The sequence below is a fragment of the Saccostrea cucullata genome, unplaced genomic scaffold, assembly GCF_032062105.1.
Source record: "Saccostrea cucullata isolate Sc308-1 unplaced genomic scaffold, CSIRO_AGI_Scuc_v1 ctg7865, whole genome shotgun sequence".
In the NCBI taxonomy this organism is placed as follows: domain Eukaryota; kingdom Metazoa; phylum Mollusca; class Bivalvia; order Ostreida; family Ostreidae; genus Saccostrea; species Saccostrea cuccullata.
Genome location: NW_026925398.1, coordinates 9,910 through 26,620, shown reverse-complemented (window position 1 = coordinate 26,620; position 16,711 = coordinate 9,910). Strand labels below are relative to the sequence as shown.

General features: G+C 32.1%; 1 protein-coding gene and 1 pseudogene across 2 annotated transcripts; both read left to right on the top strand.

Annotated features, from left to right (window-relative positions):
- Positions 1-472: 472 nt before the first annotated feature.
- LOC134268741 (vesicular glutamate transporter 3-like) lies at positions 473-4,453 on the top strand (annotated as a pseudogene).
- Positions 4,454-6,895: 2,442 nt separating this feature from the next.
- LOC134268739 (vesicular glutamate transporter 3-like) lies at positions 6,896-16,488 on the top strand. 2 transcript variants are annotated; one of them, XM_062750977.1, is made up of 12 exons: positions 6,896-7,005; positions 11,212-11,374; positions 11,578-11,720; positions 12,398-12,512; positions 12,965-13,052; positions 13,285-13,371; positions 14,029-14,168; positions 14,262-14,411; positions 14,561-14,693; positions 14,945-15,055; positions 15,199-15,320; positions 15,654-16,488. In XM_062750977.1, exons 2-12 carry the CDS (start codon positions 11,231-11,233, stop codon positions 15,951-15,953), a joined length of 1,533 nt encoding a protein of 510 aa, XP_062606961.1. In that variant the 5' UTR covers positions 6,896-7,005; positions 11,212-11,230; the 3' UTR covers positions 15,954-16,488. The 2 variants fall into 2 exon arrangements, with proteins under 2 accessions (XP_062606961.1, XP_062606960.1); XM_062750976.1 differs by lacking the exon at positions 6,896-7,005 and adding an exon at positions 9,889-10,005.
- The last annotated feature ends 223 nt before the right edge of the window (positions 16,489-16,711 follow it).

The following is a 16,711-nucleotide window of genomic DNA, read 5'->3' as shown; positions in this document are numbered from 1 at the left end:
TAAAAACGACAACAAAGACATAACAAAAAAGCTTTTTACATTATATTCCCACGTAATCTTTTAACCATTCATAAAAAAGTTCATACTATATAAACTCAATTTTTATTCCAGTATACATCGTCTGGGTAAATTAATTCATAGGCTGGCATGTTCATTTTCTGTTGAAGATTTTAATCTCGCTTTACATGTATTTATTTATTTATATTCTTATTCAGTACACGAGGGCATGAAATGAGATTGTAGGGAATATGTGAGCGAGAATTAATTGGGGGGAAAAATTAAAAGGGGGGAAAGAAATCTTGGAAGAAAGAGAGTGGGATAGTAAGGGGTGAAAAGTCAGGGGAAAAAAGAGGGGGGAAAATGGGGAGAAAAGTGTGGGAAAAGGAGTGGGAGAGTGGGGGATAGAAGTGGGGGGAAAAAGAATTGGGGGTAGGGGTGGAAGCGTTGGAGAAAGAGAGTGGGAGAGTGGGGGATGAGAAGTGTGGGAGAAGATTGGAGAGTAGGGGTAAAAGTCTGGGAGAAGAGAGTGAGGGATGAGAAGTCCGGGAAAAAAGAGAGTGGGGGAGTGAGGGGTGAGAAGTGTGGGAGAAGAGAGGGGGAGGTGAGGGGTGAGGTCTTAGAAATGAGAATAGAGGAAAAAAAGGGAGGGGGATAGAGAAAGAGAGAGAGAGGGAGGGAAAGGAGAGAGGAAGGGAGGGGAGAAAAGAGGAGAGGGAGAAAGAAAGGGAGGGGAGAAAGAGTAAGATGGATAGTTTGAATGGAGGGAGAAAGAGAATGAGGAGTGAGAGAGTGGGGAACAGAAAGGTTTGAAGTATTAGGGATAGTGAGGGGGGGAAGGGGAAGAATGAAAAGTAGGAAAGAAAGGGGGGAAGACTGGAGAGAGAATTGGTAAGTGGGGAAGTGAGGGGAGTGGTGGTGGAGAGATGGGATGTGAGAGATCGGCGTGTGGGGTGAGAAAAAAACAACGAAATCGACAAATACAAAAAGGACGGGGCTTGGTTGGTTAAAGCTTTAACAAAGAGAAAACCCAAATGGAAATTAAGCTACTTTTTGAATATCAAGGGTTTATTTTTTTTTCTCAATCTACTTTGCTTTATTTATTTCTTTCTTTTTAAAGGAGCTGGTTTGCATTGTGTGTGACATGGGATGCCCAAAGAGAGTCATTGTTGGTCTTTTAACTTTTCTTGGATTCCTCATTTTCTTTGGCTTCAGGACAGTGTTTACCATGGTTATGGTCTACGTTATCAAGGAAAATGACAACACCGGAGTGTCCTTGTTTGACAAGGTGAGAATAATAGCAAATACTTTCTTGATGTACTATAAAATATCAATGTTCATGGGTGATCAATGGTCGCGGATTTCATAAGTTGCCTTAACCCTCAAATTCATATACCCATGAACGTTAACATTAATCTTTTATATGCATATTTTACAAGCTATCATGAAGTAATTTCCTGTGAACGTTCCCCGCTAACATTAGGGGAGTTTCAGGGATAAACCCATTTTGGTCCATATTTTTTGGTGCTGTTAACCACGGATATTTTATAATTTTCCCAATCTCCTCAATATAGGGGATTTTTAACGTTACTCTCTTCTTTAAGACATTTATCAAACCTGATAAACCCATACCAAAACTAAGTCGGAATTTTTTAGATTCCACCAGAAGTTTCAAAGAAGTACAAAGCCATTTGTAGATATAATGAAAGTAGATGTTTAACCGTAGTCGTATATTTTTGAAAAATAATTTTAATTTATAGAAATTGAAAAAAAAATTTTCCCATCATTTTTTTTTTTTTTTTCTTATCTATCACTTTTTTAAATCCAAGTCCCCTAAATGGTATTAATGATCTACAATTAAACTGGAGTGATCGTTTCCCCCAGATCGAGGCCCTATTCCCTGGGAGGAATAACCACTCCGGAGGATATTTACTGTCCGGTTTTCCCCAACTAAGTAATGTGATTTTTATACAAATAAAAATTTAAAATTTTAAATTCAAATTTTATTAGAGGAAAGTATTTCCTCAAATAAAATATGGTCGACTTTTTAAAAAATTTAAAAAACCTTTAATTTTTTTTTTTTTTAGAGTGTTTGGGGAGCCATTCTTATAAGGCCTCCTGTTTCTTATAATGGCATTTTTTTAAATACAGTCCAATCGTCTTATGTTGCTAGAATATCCAAACTTTCAGAGGTAATGTAACAAAAATGTTTTACTAATTTGATTAACAACGGAAATTTTCTTAAGACTTTCTTTGATATATAAATTAATTTTCAAAGGGCACGTGTCAACCCGCCATGGGTGCTGTAATGTCATCCTGGGCCCGAAATCGGAAAGAGGAGAATGGTGGGACTTCGTATTCAGGTATTCTTTTAATTCACGTTTTGAAATCTTCCAAGTTTCATTAAAAACTTGAAGTATCAATATAAAATTTTTATTTTCATTTAATATTCATCAAATCATATATGAAGATTTTTATAGGTTTTGATTTGTTTTAAATCAAAAATTATCAAAACTTTTATATAAAAAATTGCACATTTACATCATTTTATTTCTAGAATTGTAAGAAAAGAATGACTTATGATAACCAATAATATATACATTGAAGGTATTTACCTGAGCGCATCACTGGGATCTGCTATAGCGGGAAGTACCACATGTTATGTCAGTTGGAATGCTGCCTTTTTATCTATGGTATAAATTTTCGTCTGATGTTGGATTTGCAGACAATGTCATTAATATCTCAAACAAAACGAGAGTTCACAATCTCAAAAAATAAAATTCCAATTGACAGACATCCTTAAAAAAAATACGCCGGGTATAAAATATTTGAAAAAAGTATAAATACATGTTTTCCCCCTTTGATGATAAAACTCTAGATTTTATATTCGGTCATTAACTAAAAATAAGTCCCTTTATTATGCAGGAGGTATGGGATTCTTTGGTGTTTGTTTGGTTTTGCATGGTATATGACAGTCCACAAATCATCCTTCATTGAGTGAAAGGAGAGGGAAATTTTAAAAGAAGGTCCAAATTTTAAAAATCTTCTTCAGATCTTGAAAATTTCCCAAAATTTATGATGAACATTGTTTTTTAACAAAAAATGCAAATAAAATCTTTTTTTAAAAACCAATGTCTTTTATTTATAAAGGCTAAAAGTGTTCCTTGGCGGCGGTTATTGACGTCACTTCCTGTCTGGGCATTGTACCGGGCCCAATTTCACCGATCCTGGGTTTTGCTATGATCATTTTTGAAATTCCTAAATTGGAGCATTTGCTTTTAATGTGTCAACGGTAAAATTAAAATTACATATAGTCTGAAACCCCCAATAAGGCAAACCCTAGGTAAATGGTTCTTAAAAAAAATTTAAAGGTCCCTTTTGTGTTAAAAAAAAGCTTTTTTTTTTCTTCTCCCAGTTTGGGATTTTTATTTGTTTCCCGCCAATTCTAATGACGTGCTGTGTATTTGGAGGAATCTTCTGACAAATAGTGAAAACTGAAAAAGTTTCAGTAACTGCTGGGCGTAAATTATCTCTTTGTATAGGTATTTGATTTATTTATCTTAGGTGTCTAAAACTTAATTGTGATTCTTTTCATCAACACAACAAATAATAATATATTGATTATATTTCTATATATTTTCAAGGTTTTGGATCAGAGGCCTTGTGCGTTTTAGCTCTTGGTTTTGCTAGAGATTACACCACAGCCGCTGTTCTTATAGTAGTTGCGGAGGGACTGGCAGGACGTCTATTCAAGTATGTTATTATTAACTCATTTTTTTAAAAATTTAACCCATCAAACATTTTACTATTTAGTAATATTCTTATTATAGGTTTTAAAGTCAATCCCGTTGATTTACCCCCTAATATGCCAGTGTTTTGACGGGGATAGTGAGGTCTGGGGTTCTAGGGGCTGCCATCGGTACTGCAATTGCTGGGGCTCTCAGAGAGAAGGTGAATTACTACTTTTTTTACTTTATTTTTCAAGAGAAAATTTATTAACAATGTTTAGTGTAATTAAAAAACAGTCTTAAAAAAAAGTCCCTTTCCTTGACAAAAGCTTTTCATTGATACCGGGTTAGGCCTGTTACTTTTTAATTTTCTTAAGCAAATAAAGAGACCAAGGTGGGTCTTTTTTAGAATGAAACACAATCACCTTTTCTTCTTTCATATTTTTCTATCTGAAATTTTGTAGCAGTCAACCCAAGTGGATTTGTTAGTTAATTTAATTTTACATCTTTGTATTAATTGATAAAGGGTTTTTTTTTCCCCTTTAAATGCAGAGTCTTGGTACAGAATCTTCTTCACACCGGATCATACATTTTTTGCTTTTATATTCTCTCTGTTTTTGGGTCAGGACAACAGCAAGGGTGGGCTCGACAAATATACTTTTAATATACCAAAGGGTGATTGGTACGGGTCCACTGTCATATCACTGAGAAAACCAAAGACAACCTAGCAGGATCAGAAATCTAATACTGAAAAATTTGGGATTTTTCCCCAACGAAGATTTGGAAAAAAATGGTTTTTTTTAGTGCACTAATAAAATTAATAAAAAAATTTTTTTTCTTTCAATGTTTTAAATGCTTGTGATTATAATTTGTTTTCTGTGAATTTGAACAAGAACTTTTCATGTGCTTATATTTGCATACCCACTGTTTCCCCCACTATGAACATGCAGTCATCAACTGCTTATAGGACTTAGACGCAACTTTTTGCATAATGCAACTGCTACATCTCACCGTGTATACAATTTTTATCCTTTCCTTTCCTTTAAAAATAAAAAAATATAAGAAATTGTTTTGTAAAAATTTAAAAATAAGTTTTTAAAAATATTCTTTGAAAAAAAAAAATTCAGAATATTTAAAATTGCTGATTTATATCTTTAAAAATTTAATTTTGGTCAATGTATTTAATTGTAAAATAAAACTTTTTAAGAAATTTTAGAGAAATGCCATATTTTTATTTTTTCGTATCATATTTTTGCATATTTGTACAAAGAACGGTAACTCTTAACTGGGTAAAAATTCAGAAAAAGAAAATTTCTTTAACTAGTATAGCTATTTCAAGAATTTATTTTAGTCCGAAAAATAAATAAAAAACTAAAAAAAAAACCAGAAAAGCATTCTGGAGTAATAATCATTATTAAAGCATCATTTTTCATCATAGTGTTTTAAATATTGATTTTTGTCAGAGGGTTTCAAAAACGTTATGTTGATGTCCGCTGCATAAAAACAAAAAGTAAGAGAATGTGATGACGGACGGCTTTATCCCGATAAGTATTTGAGAGGCAAAAACTTTATAAATTGTTTGTATTTATTAAGAAAAGGAGCATTCATTGATCAGGTGTACGATTTTAAAGCCGTATGTTTTTCCTTCTGAAACAAGAAACTGCGTCCTTATGTAAGTCAGGATTTCCTCTATATTTAAAAAAATCAAATTTGCAAATATAAGTAATAAACAAGATTATTCAGTAACATGGCATTATGAATAGCAAAGTCTTGGCATATTTTCCATGATGGGACCCGGAATATGCCAGCAGAGCAATTGCTATTAATAACGCCATGTTCACTGAAAACGTTGTTTATTTCTAAATCTTCCAAAGTAATTTTTTTAAAGATAAATATTCATTGCTACAAGTATCTCTTAAATTTATAAAGTAAAGTTATTTCAATCTGAAGATGGATACATTACATCAAGAAAGCGCTATTAAAATGGGATATAAAAACTGCCATTTTGTTCTTTTCTTGTTAATTTTTTAAGCCCTTATTTTCATTAAAGAGCCTTAAGTTGACAGCATAAATGTTGTGCCTTGTTATATGTAAAATGTTCAATCTGTATTCAATATTGTCTTTTTAAAAGTTCAGTTTTTTTAATGATTCTGTTCTCATCGTAATCAAATTTACTATTGTGTAGTATTACTGTTGTTCATTTCTTTTATCCACTATTTTTCTTAATTAATAAAAATTCAATTACTTTCTTATGAATTAGTTACAAAAATTCTAAAGAAGAAAATTAGAACAATATAATGATTGCCTTATCACCCGTGCTCCCTCACCTTATCATCCTCGCATTCTTCCTTCACTGGCCATAGGGTAAATCAAGTGTGCTAGTGGGCAGTGCAATAGTCTTTATTTCCCCCGCTTTCCGAAAGGAACATTAAGTATCATTCGTGTGTGGTCTGTCTTCTTTTTTTCTTCCGTCACAAAAACTTGTTACATGAATGACAATTTCAAACCTTCAGAGAAGCCTTACAGGTGTGCAGCTTCACTCCCTTTCAACTGCAAGTTTCTTATTGTACTCGTACAAACAATATAACCATCGGAAATTGTGCAGTGATCTGACGTCAGCAGAAAAATCTTGGATACAAATAAAAGGACCCTTGTTATAAAGTTGACTGTAAATATTGAAGATACATTTTAAGGATACAAACTTTTTTTCTTTGTTTATATAGAATACAAGATATTGAGTTGTTTCTTGGTAACTTTTCTGAATAACTTACGGAAATGGTCGGTTTTTCATTTTTTTTTTTTAATATATATAGCTTCATAAAAACCAATGTCCTAATTCAACCATACTTTCTAAGTTTCTGGAACTTGTGTCTAATCCCTTTGATATATTGTCAATAAAATATGTTTAAAATAAAAAAAATAACATTTCTATATCTAAAAAGATCGAAACGTGCAATCTTGTATGATAAAAAACCCGCGGATGCTAACATTTTACGTTAGTGAATGGATTTGTTTTTTCTATTAATAAAATATTATAAATAATGGCCAAAAGATAAACTAATGACAAAGAGTTTATAACATTTTTCATAACAGATTAGGAATATATAGTGATAAAAAAATTAATGAGGTGGGAAATATTCATAGTCTTATTCCCATTCATGATAAAAAAAACACGACTTAAGGGGTGAATTTGACATTAATTAACGCTGTTGGCAAAGTGAAGTTATGAAGTGGTGCTTAGGATGCAAATCTACACGTGATTCAATTTCAAGTGTTTCAAGTAAGGATATTTAATTTGATAATCAGGAATATGTTTTCACCTTGATCAGTCTAGTTAAAATAATTTTCGCATTCACTACCCCTTCTTAGAAGGGGTAGTGAATGCGAAAATTAGAATCTTTTGTGATAAAGGGATTGGGACACTTTTAATTTTAATTTGATTTTCAGTAACTTGTCCTTGAGATTCTATATATACAGACTAAAAACCTAGATTTTTTTCACTCATCTCTTAATCATAAGCATCTTTTAAAATTGTTTGTCGAAGTTCAGATTTCGTAATAAAGTACTGTACAGACTCGGAACCTAGATTCTGTCACTCATCTCTGAATCATAAGCATCTTTCGATATTAATTGTCGAAGTACTTAACTGTATTAACCGGTCATCGGCACTCAATTATTAATGTTTCTCGTAAACAAATAAAAGCCAAGGTTTTACCTTTGGCTTATAAAATATTGCATTCATTTATCAGTATATACAGATCTCTATTAGAGCTTATAAATCTTGTGACTAACTATGAATTAAAAAAATGTATGTGAACATTCATAAAAGAAAATTTATTTATACTATGCAAAAAATTGTGATTCCTTTTTTGATACGCTTATGATTCATATTTGAAATTTTTTTTATCAAAGTGCAATTTGAGACTGAAAAATGTTGCACAAAATTGCAAAATTATAGCAAAATTATAGCAAAGAAATCACAAATTATCAAATGAGTAAAAGTTTTTGAAATTTGTGCATAAATATCAAATTTTTGAAATGAATATCATCTTTTCGAAAACAAATCTCTTTTGTTCATGAATTACAAAATCACAAATATGGATAACAATTATTATATATAAATAAATCAGATTGTTTCAGAAATAAAAAGAAAACAAAATTTTAAAAACGAATAAACGTATGTATAGCAAATCTGAAATATATGTATTACTCAGCTTTTGTGTAATTTTGCAAATTTTACACGCCATAGTAAGTCAGACAGAAAACAAGTTTAAAAGAGTCCAACCGTTTAATTGGATACTTTGAAGTGCAAAAAGTAACATGGGGGTGGGTTAAGTAACGGTTGGCAACATTACTTGTACAACTGTGTAACACATATGACGAAGTTCTACATTTTCACTTCAAGCCATACATATTTTAATCACAAATACTCTCCTCAGAACAAAGAACTGATTCATATACCGTACACATTCCGCTTTTGTTCGTTTAATTGAACTTCTGGACAACAGGGTGTGCTCTGCATCGGGCGGAAGGGCCCCACTTCCTCAGAGAGTCAATGATAAAGTGCTGAAAATAATAAATGATATATATAATATATAATGTACTTAATGTTATATGTAGACATCAGAATGAACTAAAAATTATTTATAGTCATAATTTTCAAATTCCTTCAAAATCAACGAGAGAATTTTTGTAATATATATATATTAAAACTGAAAGTACATCAAATACCTTAAAACATATTCTATTAAGTTTGAGTGCCGTATCGGGTTGTGCATAAAAAATATATATGCATTGAAACTTCAATTAAAATTGAATTTGGAGTACGCAAATGTAAATCACAATTTGAATAACATACTTTTTGGTATGTTTTAATGACTTCCAACTGAATACTAGTAATATGAAATTTTACGTAATTATTATATCTACATAAGGTTTTGTAGATGAAGTATAAGGAGATAACATGTAACGAACAGTATATAATAATTACGTAAAATAAAAAAAAGTTTTATGTTCCTATCCCCTGTGGTTTCAATTGTCATTTTCTAGAACATGGACAGATGTGTTAAATCGTCGCACATTTGACCCGAATTGATCGCCGTTTGACACTGCAAGCGGCGAGCAAACAGGAATTACATAACTTACTCAATATCAATAAGCTATTGTATGTTGAGGCTATGTAGAAAGAGAATTCAGTGAATTGATAAACATAATTTAAACTTGCTTTTGTCGTACGATTGTTCAGTCCAGGAATGTTTTTATTTTACTGTTTATCTGCAGATGTGTAAAATTCTACGTCATAATTTGACACAGAGTCAGTGATTTTTAATTTAGTAATCTATATTATTTCCCTCCTAACACCCAAATTAAGAAAACAGAAATTATTTCTAAAGGTGAATTCATGTTTTTTTCATATTTAGCGCCATGTAACATTTTAAATGTTAACTAAGAATAAAAAAAAAAGTAATTCAGTAAATATTTGGATATTGTATCTGACTTTAGACGATAAGAACAAACTAACAACTAATTTGTATGATAAACGCACGGGCACCTGACGTTACTTATTTTTCTTTGATAAAATAATATATCCCCCCTTATTACAGGTGTATTAGGTAGGGGGTATATTTTTTTATTAAAAGAAAAATAAGTAACGTCAGGTGCCTTTGGACAAGCAATATGAGGCTTTTCCATTGTCAACTTTTTATTTTGAAATATTTTTCCACTGCCATCTGAATATATAATGTTAACATCTCCCAACTAACTCGAGGATAAAGAACATATCCTGAGTTCGATTATTAAACCAAGACAGGCTACTGATAGACAAGTTAAAGTAAAAGGAATTACAAAAACCTCAATTAAAGTCAGTATTTCATAAACTCTACTGTCGCTATAATAATCTTGTCCGCAAATACCTATAGCATTTGTTGGTATTTTGACTGTCGAGTTCCATGCAAGTTGTTAGACCTTCGTTTTTATACTAAAATTCTGTCTACCTGATTTATACACAGGGCTCACAAGGGAGGGAACCAGTTTAGAGGGGTATACTTACTTCTTCATTCACCTGATCCCACCTAGCTCTTGAATGGGGGTCCGCGTTTTATAGCATCATAATAATTGCTCTATTGTCCATTGCTCTATTTATTTAGACATCTGTTTCAGCGGTGAGTGTAAAGCTACATGCACACGGCACGGACACTTTCATTCGAATTCATTTAATAACAATACTTATAATAATGACAAACAGCCAGGGATTACGTTGATATCGAGCTACGTTTTAGAAGTATGTATATTCTTTGTTAATAATGTTAATTATAAATTAAGGCAACAGTTATTTTTGTATTTCATACTGAATTTTTGTCATACTCAATGAAAAGAAAGAAATGTACATGTTATCAGATAAATTTACTTACGCAAAGTTTTATTTGGAATCTGTCGATGGCAGTCTTAAAGCTATACATGTAAGTGGTTTCTGCCCTAAATAACTTCAGCATCAGACCTTATATAGAAAAAAGACACTTTAAACTATATAATTGCTCTCGATCAAACGAAGTCTCACTTGCAATACAATGTGCACTAAGATAATGATGATCTCAATCAATGAAGACATTGATTTAAGATATGTCTTAATTAGTCTAACAACGAGAGAAACTAGTACTTAATGTGTACTATAAAAGAATTATATATTTTGTGGCCTTTATCTACAATGTGAAATGCTTATAATTCAAAACTAAGTATATGTAACGTCCTACACACTCACATTTAAGTATATCTTTAATTTATAATTTAATTCAAAAAGTAAATTTGCTTGAAAATTAAATTTTTTCATGCAACAATTTTCATTATATGCCTCTCAATGTGCTTCAATTTTTGCAAAGCTCACATTTAATTTCATATCATGTTAATAACCATTGGTATCTAAAAATGCTTTTTCGGGATAAAAATTTCTACTTTTAATTAGACCTTTCTGAGAAGTTCAAAGAACCTTGAAGAGAGAGGCATATAATGAAAATTGGTGCAAAAAGATTTAATTTTCAAGCCTGGTGACAACATTACATCATGGAGGACTGAAAATTAAAGGGCCTGGTGAACAAGCTGAGTAGCAATTTGGAAGGCTCAGAAAAGACTTACCGGTACACAACGTACATGTACTCGGCACCTAAGCCTTTGAGCACTGAAGGGTCTTTTTTTTTGTGCTAACACCCACTGCGCGACTGGGACCTCGATTTATACGGTCTCATCCGAAGGAAAGCAGTTTACACGTTCCGCAATGGGATTTGAAACCGAGGGATCAACTCCTGAAATACTCTGCAAATTGCTCATTCAAGAGCAAAAGCTTCCAATCTTCACGCTTACAAACCAAATAAAATACCACTGTTTACTTCATTTTCCAATCACTCATTATAATCTGATAAATGTCTTATAATGTATATACCATGTCTTACTTGGAGCAGATTTTCCAGACTTGAAATCGATTCTTTCTTTGAAGCTTAGGGTGATCTTCCATAATGGGATGTCCCAAAAGGGCCATTGTCGTACTGTTGTCCTTTCTGGGTTTCCTGATTCTCTTTGGCTTCAGAACGGTGATCACCATAGTAATGGTCTACGTCATCAAAGACAATGACAATGATAGGATTGGTCTGTTTAAGGAGGTGAGTTTTTAAAATAAGATTTCCAATTTACCTTCTTAACGGTGAGAGAGTGTTTTCTTCTAGCTCATGTATCTTTTCTTGTTGGACTATGATGTCTCGCGTGAATCATCATGCTGAAAGGACAAAATACATACTTACAGGTGTTTCCCTTTCTTTTTTTTTTTTATTTCAAAGGTCATTTCAAAACTTATAATATATTTTAGTGCACCATAAATGGTACAGCGTATGACCTTCAGTTAGACTGGAGTGTGGCCACTTCTCAGTACTTTAACACGGCCTATTTTGTGGGTTACGTTATCACTCAACTGCCAGGGGGATTTCTGGCTGTCCGATTCTCCCCAACAAAGTAAGTCGGCTTCAGTTTTCATCCAAGATTTTGTTTGTATAAATGTCTTACTCATAAACAAAAAAATAGGGTTAATTTTTCAAAAAACAATTTGGAACTTGAAATATTGATCCAAAGTATCACTATGTTACAGAAATATTATGATGCTATTGCCTTCATTAATTGATTCATTCAGTCAAAGAAAGACTAAGTGAACAATATATCATGGTTCCAGTTGAAAAGGAATTCTTGATTGTAACTAACGACCATTATATCAACTGCATTTTAGAACTTAAAAATACTGTTCGTTATCTCCATTTGTTTCACCCTGAATAAAGGACAGTAGCAATTTGGACGATAACTGCAATGATGACAGAAATGTTAAACTATTTTACGCAAGGTGTCATTTCATTTGCGAGTCACATTAAAAGGCTATAATATCGCTTTACATTATGCTTATATTATACAACAATAAATCTCGAAACATTACAAATTGACTATCGGATCTTTTATTAATGACTAAAATTATAGTTATGTAAGTAGCTGCCATGGCATTTTCATGTTACCCGATTCCAACCTAGATGTAGAAACCCTAATACATGTACATATGGTTAAATGTTTTCAACTGGAAAATACCAGAGATAAAATTCATAAAAAGACTTGCTTTGAAATGATATTTTATATATTTCTGTTTTCAGGTTGTTCGGAGGAGCAATATTGATCAGTGGATCGTGTTTTGTGGTGCTAGCATTTATCATGAAGTATAGTCCAATTATAGTTTTTGTGATCAGATTTATACAAGGACTTGCAGAGGTATTTTTTGTTTAATATATACTAGTATGCAGGGTTATTTTTCGCCTTGTTTCATTTTCGCCCTTTCAACCTAGCAAACATTAAAGCTCCATTTTAAATTCGCCCTGTTACAATTCTGTTTAAGAAATAACACCTACTTTGTTCTTTATATGCGCTTTTTTTTCAAATATATACATGTATTATAAAAAAGGTGTATACAGATTTAGTTGTCTATGCCTATGGGAAGATATACCGTATAAGTGGAAATTTTAGCGAGACGCAAATTTAGCGATTTGTCCTTAAAAACTTTAAAGTATTTTAGCGATTTTTAAATGTATATAAAGAAGCTATTACAAATAAAATGCAGCTAATTTTTATACAATTTTAGATGTGTATGCCTTAAATCCTCGCTAAAAATATACTTAATGTTTAATACACTCATGATGTTCACTGCATTGTACATATATTTCAAGGGTGTAAGTCAGCCTGCCATGAGTTCCGTGGTTTCCGCTTGGGCCCCAAAGTCAGAACGAACTAGGATAGTAGGAATCTCATTCTCAGGTCAGTTACTCGTGAGGAAAAAAAAATTATAAAGTGACAAAATAACACTTTCTTTTAAAAAAAAATCAAAAGATAAAAAAAAAATTTCGTGTACAATTACTATTCATTTTAAAATAAAATGAAGTGAAAATAAGGTTTAAGAATTATTTGAAGAATTGAACATTTAATTTCGATTTAGTGTTCAGAAAATTCATATTTAGAAAAGATAATTCTTTTCTTTTTTTTTAAATAGGAATTTACCTAAGTACCTCACTGGCCTCTGTCATTGCTGGGGCCACCACTTGTTACGTCAGCTGGCATGCAGGGCTTTTCATCTACGGTAAAATAGTTGAAAAATTATGAACATCAGTTGCAACAACTTGTAATGTGATGCACACTGAACGTTACATTACTTAATGTTATGCCAAATTGTCACCATTAAATATGTTGCTTTATTTCAGGTTTATTTGTTCATCTGAAAAAAGTGTTGAAGGTACTAAGGGTCATCTTACTGACCAGTGTCATTATGTATATAATCTTTAGTCTGTGTTAGTCAACTATATATACAAACATGGGACAATACAGGGTTATTTTCCATTTTATTTTCCTTACATTGCAGTAACTCCTTATATTTTTAAAAGTATTTATTGTATAATCAAAATGTAAAATTAAAATATATTTAAACCCAAAATGCTACCTAATAGTTATGAAATATCAAGACATTAATTGTTAATTTCCATAGTCCCAGCCGTGAGAAATTGACAAGCATAATATGTACTTGATTTTCAATCGGCGAAAAAAATATTTAATTTGAATTATTAAAAAAAAATTCCTTTAAGAGTAAGATAAACCTTCAAAAAGTGTAAAATAATGTTTATCAATTGCCTCATTCCGACTTGCAGATTCTAGAATGATCAAACAAGATGGAAAGTTCCGTCAATTTCAATTCTTTTCCAGTATCATGGAATTGAGATCCAATGATTTAATATATTTCTAGGAGGTTCGGGTATTCTTTGGTCTCTTGTTTGGTTTTGTACGGTATACGATAGTCCCATGATGCATCCAACATTAAGCGAAAAAGAGAGGCGTATCTTCACGGAAGAGGGTTCTAATGTGACCATAGCTTCAGCCTATGTGGTAATATTCTTTTTTTTTTAGAAACCAAATGTATTAAATTTTTAGTTTGCAAGTCGATTTAAAACTAAAATCTCTGTTTTCGCTTATTTGCAGGCTAAAAACATACCTTGGAGAAAAATTTTGACGTCAGTACCGGTTTGGGCTTTATTGCTTGCCAATTTTACCCGATCTTGGGTGTTTGCCATGATCATTACCGAGATACCCCAGTATTACGCCGATGCCTATGCCCTAAATGTCGCAACGGTATTTTTGACATATCAAAAACTTTTAAAATGTTTATAAAATGTTTAAAATCATAAAAAACATGTAGCATTGCATTTTTGTTGACTATTAAGACAAAGTAATTTTGGAAATACTGATGGAATTAACTCGTTATTTTTCATCTTTCCCAGATCGGATTTTTGACATCATTCCCATCCATTTTGATGACATTTTCTGTGGTTTTGGGAGGAATCATTACTGATAAAATGATTAAAGAAAAGAAAGTGTCAACTACTCTTGGTCGAAAAATATCCATGGTCATAGGTAATCTTTTTAAATTCATAGTCACCAAAATAAATTTTACACTGATTTTTTTTTAAAATGTGCATTAAATAAATTACAACCAGTCGACTGGGGATGCTCACTCCTCCATGGCACCGGATCCAAACATCCGATGTTTTGGAGGTTCGTGTTTGCTCTGTTCCAGTTTTGTATTGTTGAGTGGAGTTTTGGGGTTAAATTCTGTTCTTTATCTGCATTTATTTCATTTTTTTTTATCTTGCTTTTGTCTTAAGGTTTTGGATTAGAGGCAGTGTGTGTTTTAGCCTTGGGTTTCGTCAAAGATTACCGTACTGCCTCAGCTGTAATCATCCTTGCTGAGGGACTCGCGGGATTCTCCACTGCAGGTAAATTCAATGTGATCAGAGTACAGTAATAGTTCAAACTTATTTAATCCTATGTTGTCATCAGTGCAGAGTAAAACACTTTATTTAATCCTGTGAGTTGATTTAATGTGAATATGACAATAATAATGAAGAATTGTCTGTAGGGTTTAAGGTGAACACAGTAGACTTGGCTCCACAGTACGCCAGTGTGCTGACAGGAATCGTAAGGTCAGGGGTACTAGGGGCCACCGTCAGTACAGCGATAGCCGGAATCCTCAGACACAAGGTAAAACAAATACAGCAAATAAGGAAACTGAATAACATAAAAGTGATGTTAACCAAAGTCCAATCTGTATATATTGTGTACATCAGTGCAGGGTCTGGTAGGTTTCCTGTAAATCCGGTTCCAACTGGTAAGGATGAATTAATATTTGCACATAAACTGCACAAAAGATCTTATGAGTTCAGAGTTTGAATTTACTTATTTTATGCTATTCCATTAAAAATATTGTCTCTTTATCCATAATGATTGATGAAAAAATTATATTTTGTCTTGAAAGGTTAATTCAAGCATTTAATATACCTTGGTAATCATTTTAATGAGATGTTTTTCATTTAGGATGTTCAATCTTGGCAGAAGATTTTCTTTATAACTGGATCGTTGCATTTGTTTTCTGTGATATTTTATTCCATTTTTGGATCTGGACAACAACAGGAATGGGCTCAGACAGAATATACTACAATAGTGACTCCAAAAGAGGAATCAAAAATGACATACGGTTCTACACTCGCAACTCAGGAGAAAAATAGTTCTGATCTTACAGGAATCGTTTATAATTTTAAAGAAGACACACATAATGACAACACATCAAAAGATACCAATAGTAAACTAGAAGTACAACATCTTATCAAGCCATAAAAGTTTAGGAGCACATGTCAGCATAGATCAAACTGTTTCTATCTGAATCATGTGAATAAAATACATAAATATGTTTGTATAATGTCCTGCATATGATATGGAGGTATTAAGAATGTACAGTGAAATCATTTTACATGTAATTTGTGGGGGACAATGTTTATGGGAAAGCAAAATTTTATTATCCGCGGGAATGTTCTTGTGTGGGTAACTTGTGTATACACAAAAATTTAAAGACAAAAATGTTGACGAAATAATTGTATGTTATTTCGTGGGTAAGGATGAACCACGAACTTGAAGAACATTGGTCCCCCACTAAAAATGATATACCATAATATAAGGTCGCTTCTTATAACTGTACTACTTGACAAAGAAGAAAAAGAAATACATATGGAAATCTAGCAGAGCTGATGTTCTTTTTGGCCCAACAGCGCGGGAAAATATCATATATATAACTTTACCTCATATTGTTAATTCCGTATTGTTTATTCCATATATCCAAATGAATCTGAATTAAAGACACCACAGAATCTGTAATATCTGTTTCATATCTGAATGTTTTCATTGTAGACTTAAGGGCTTACTAACAACAAGCATTTTATTATTATGACAAAAGATATGATTTCAACTTTTCCATTGAAAACCTTTCTTTTTTATGTAATAATATTTACATTCCCATTGTCTTTGTCTTAGATAAATCTACAAATATTAAGGTTATAGCTTTATATTTACATGCACTGAATATTTACTCCTTTATTTCT

What these genes read in the sequence shown, in the direction of transcription:
- LOC134268739 (XM_062750977.1), top strand. Translation starts at nt 11,231, where the DNA reads ATGGGATGTCCCAAAAGGGCCATTGTCGTACTGTTGTCCTTTCTGGGT. An exon ending in GGATTGGTCTGTTTAAGGAG is followed by an intron (nt 11,375 to 11,577) that starts GTGAGTTTTTAA and finishes AATATATTTTAG; the next exon opens with TGCACCATAAATGGTACAGC. An exon ending in ATGCCCTAAATGTCGCAACG is followed by an intron (nt 14,412 to 14,560) that starts GTATTTTTGACA and finishes CATCTTTCCCAG; the next exon opens with ATCGGATTTTTGACATCATT.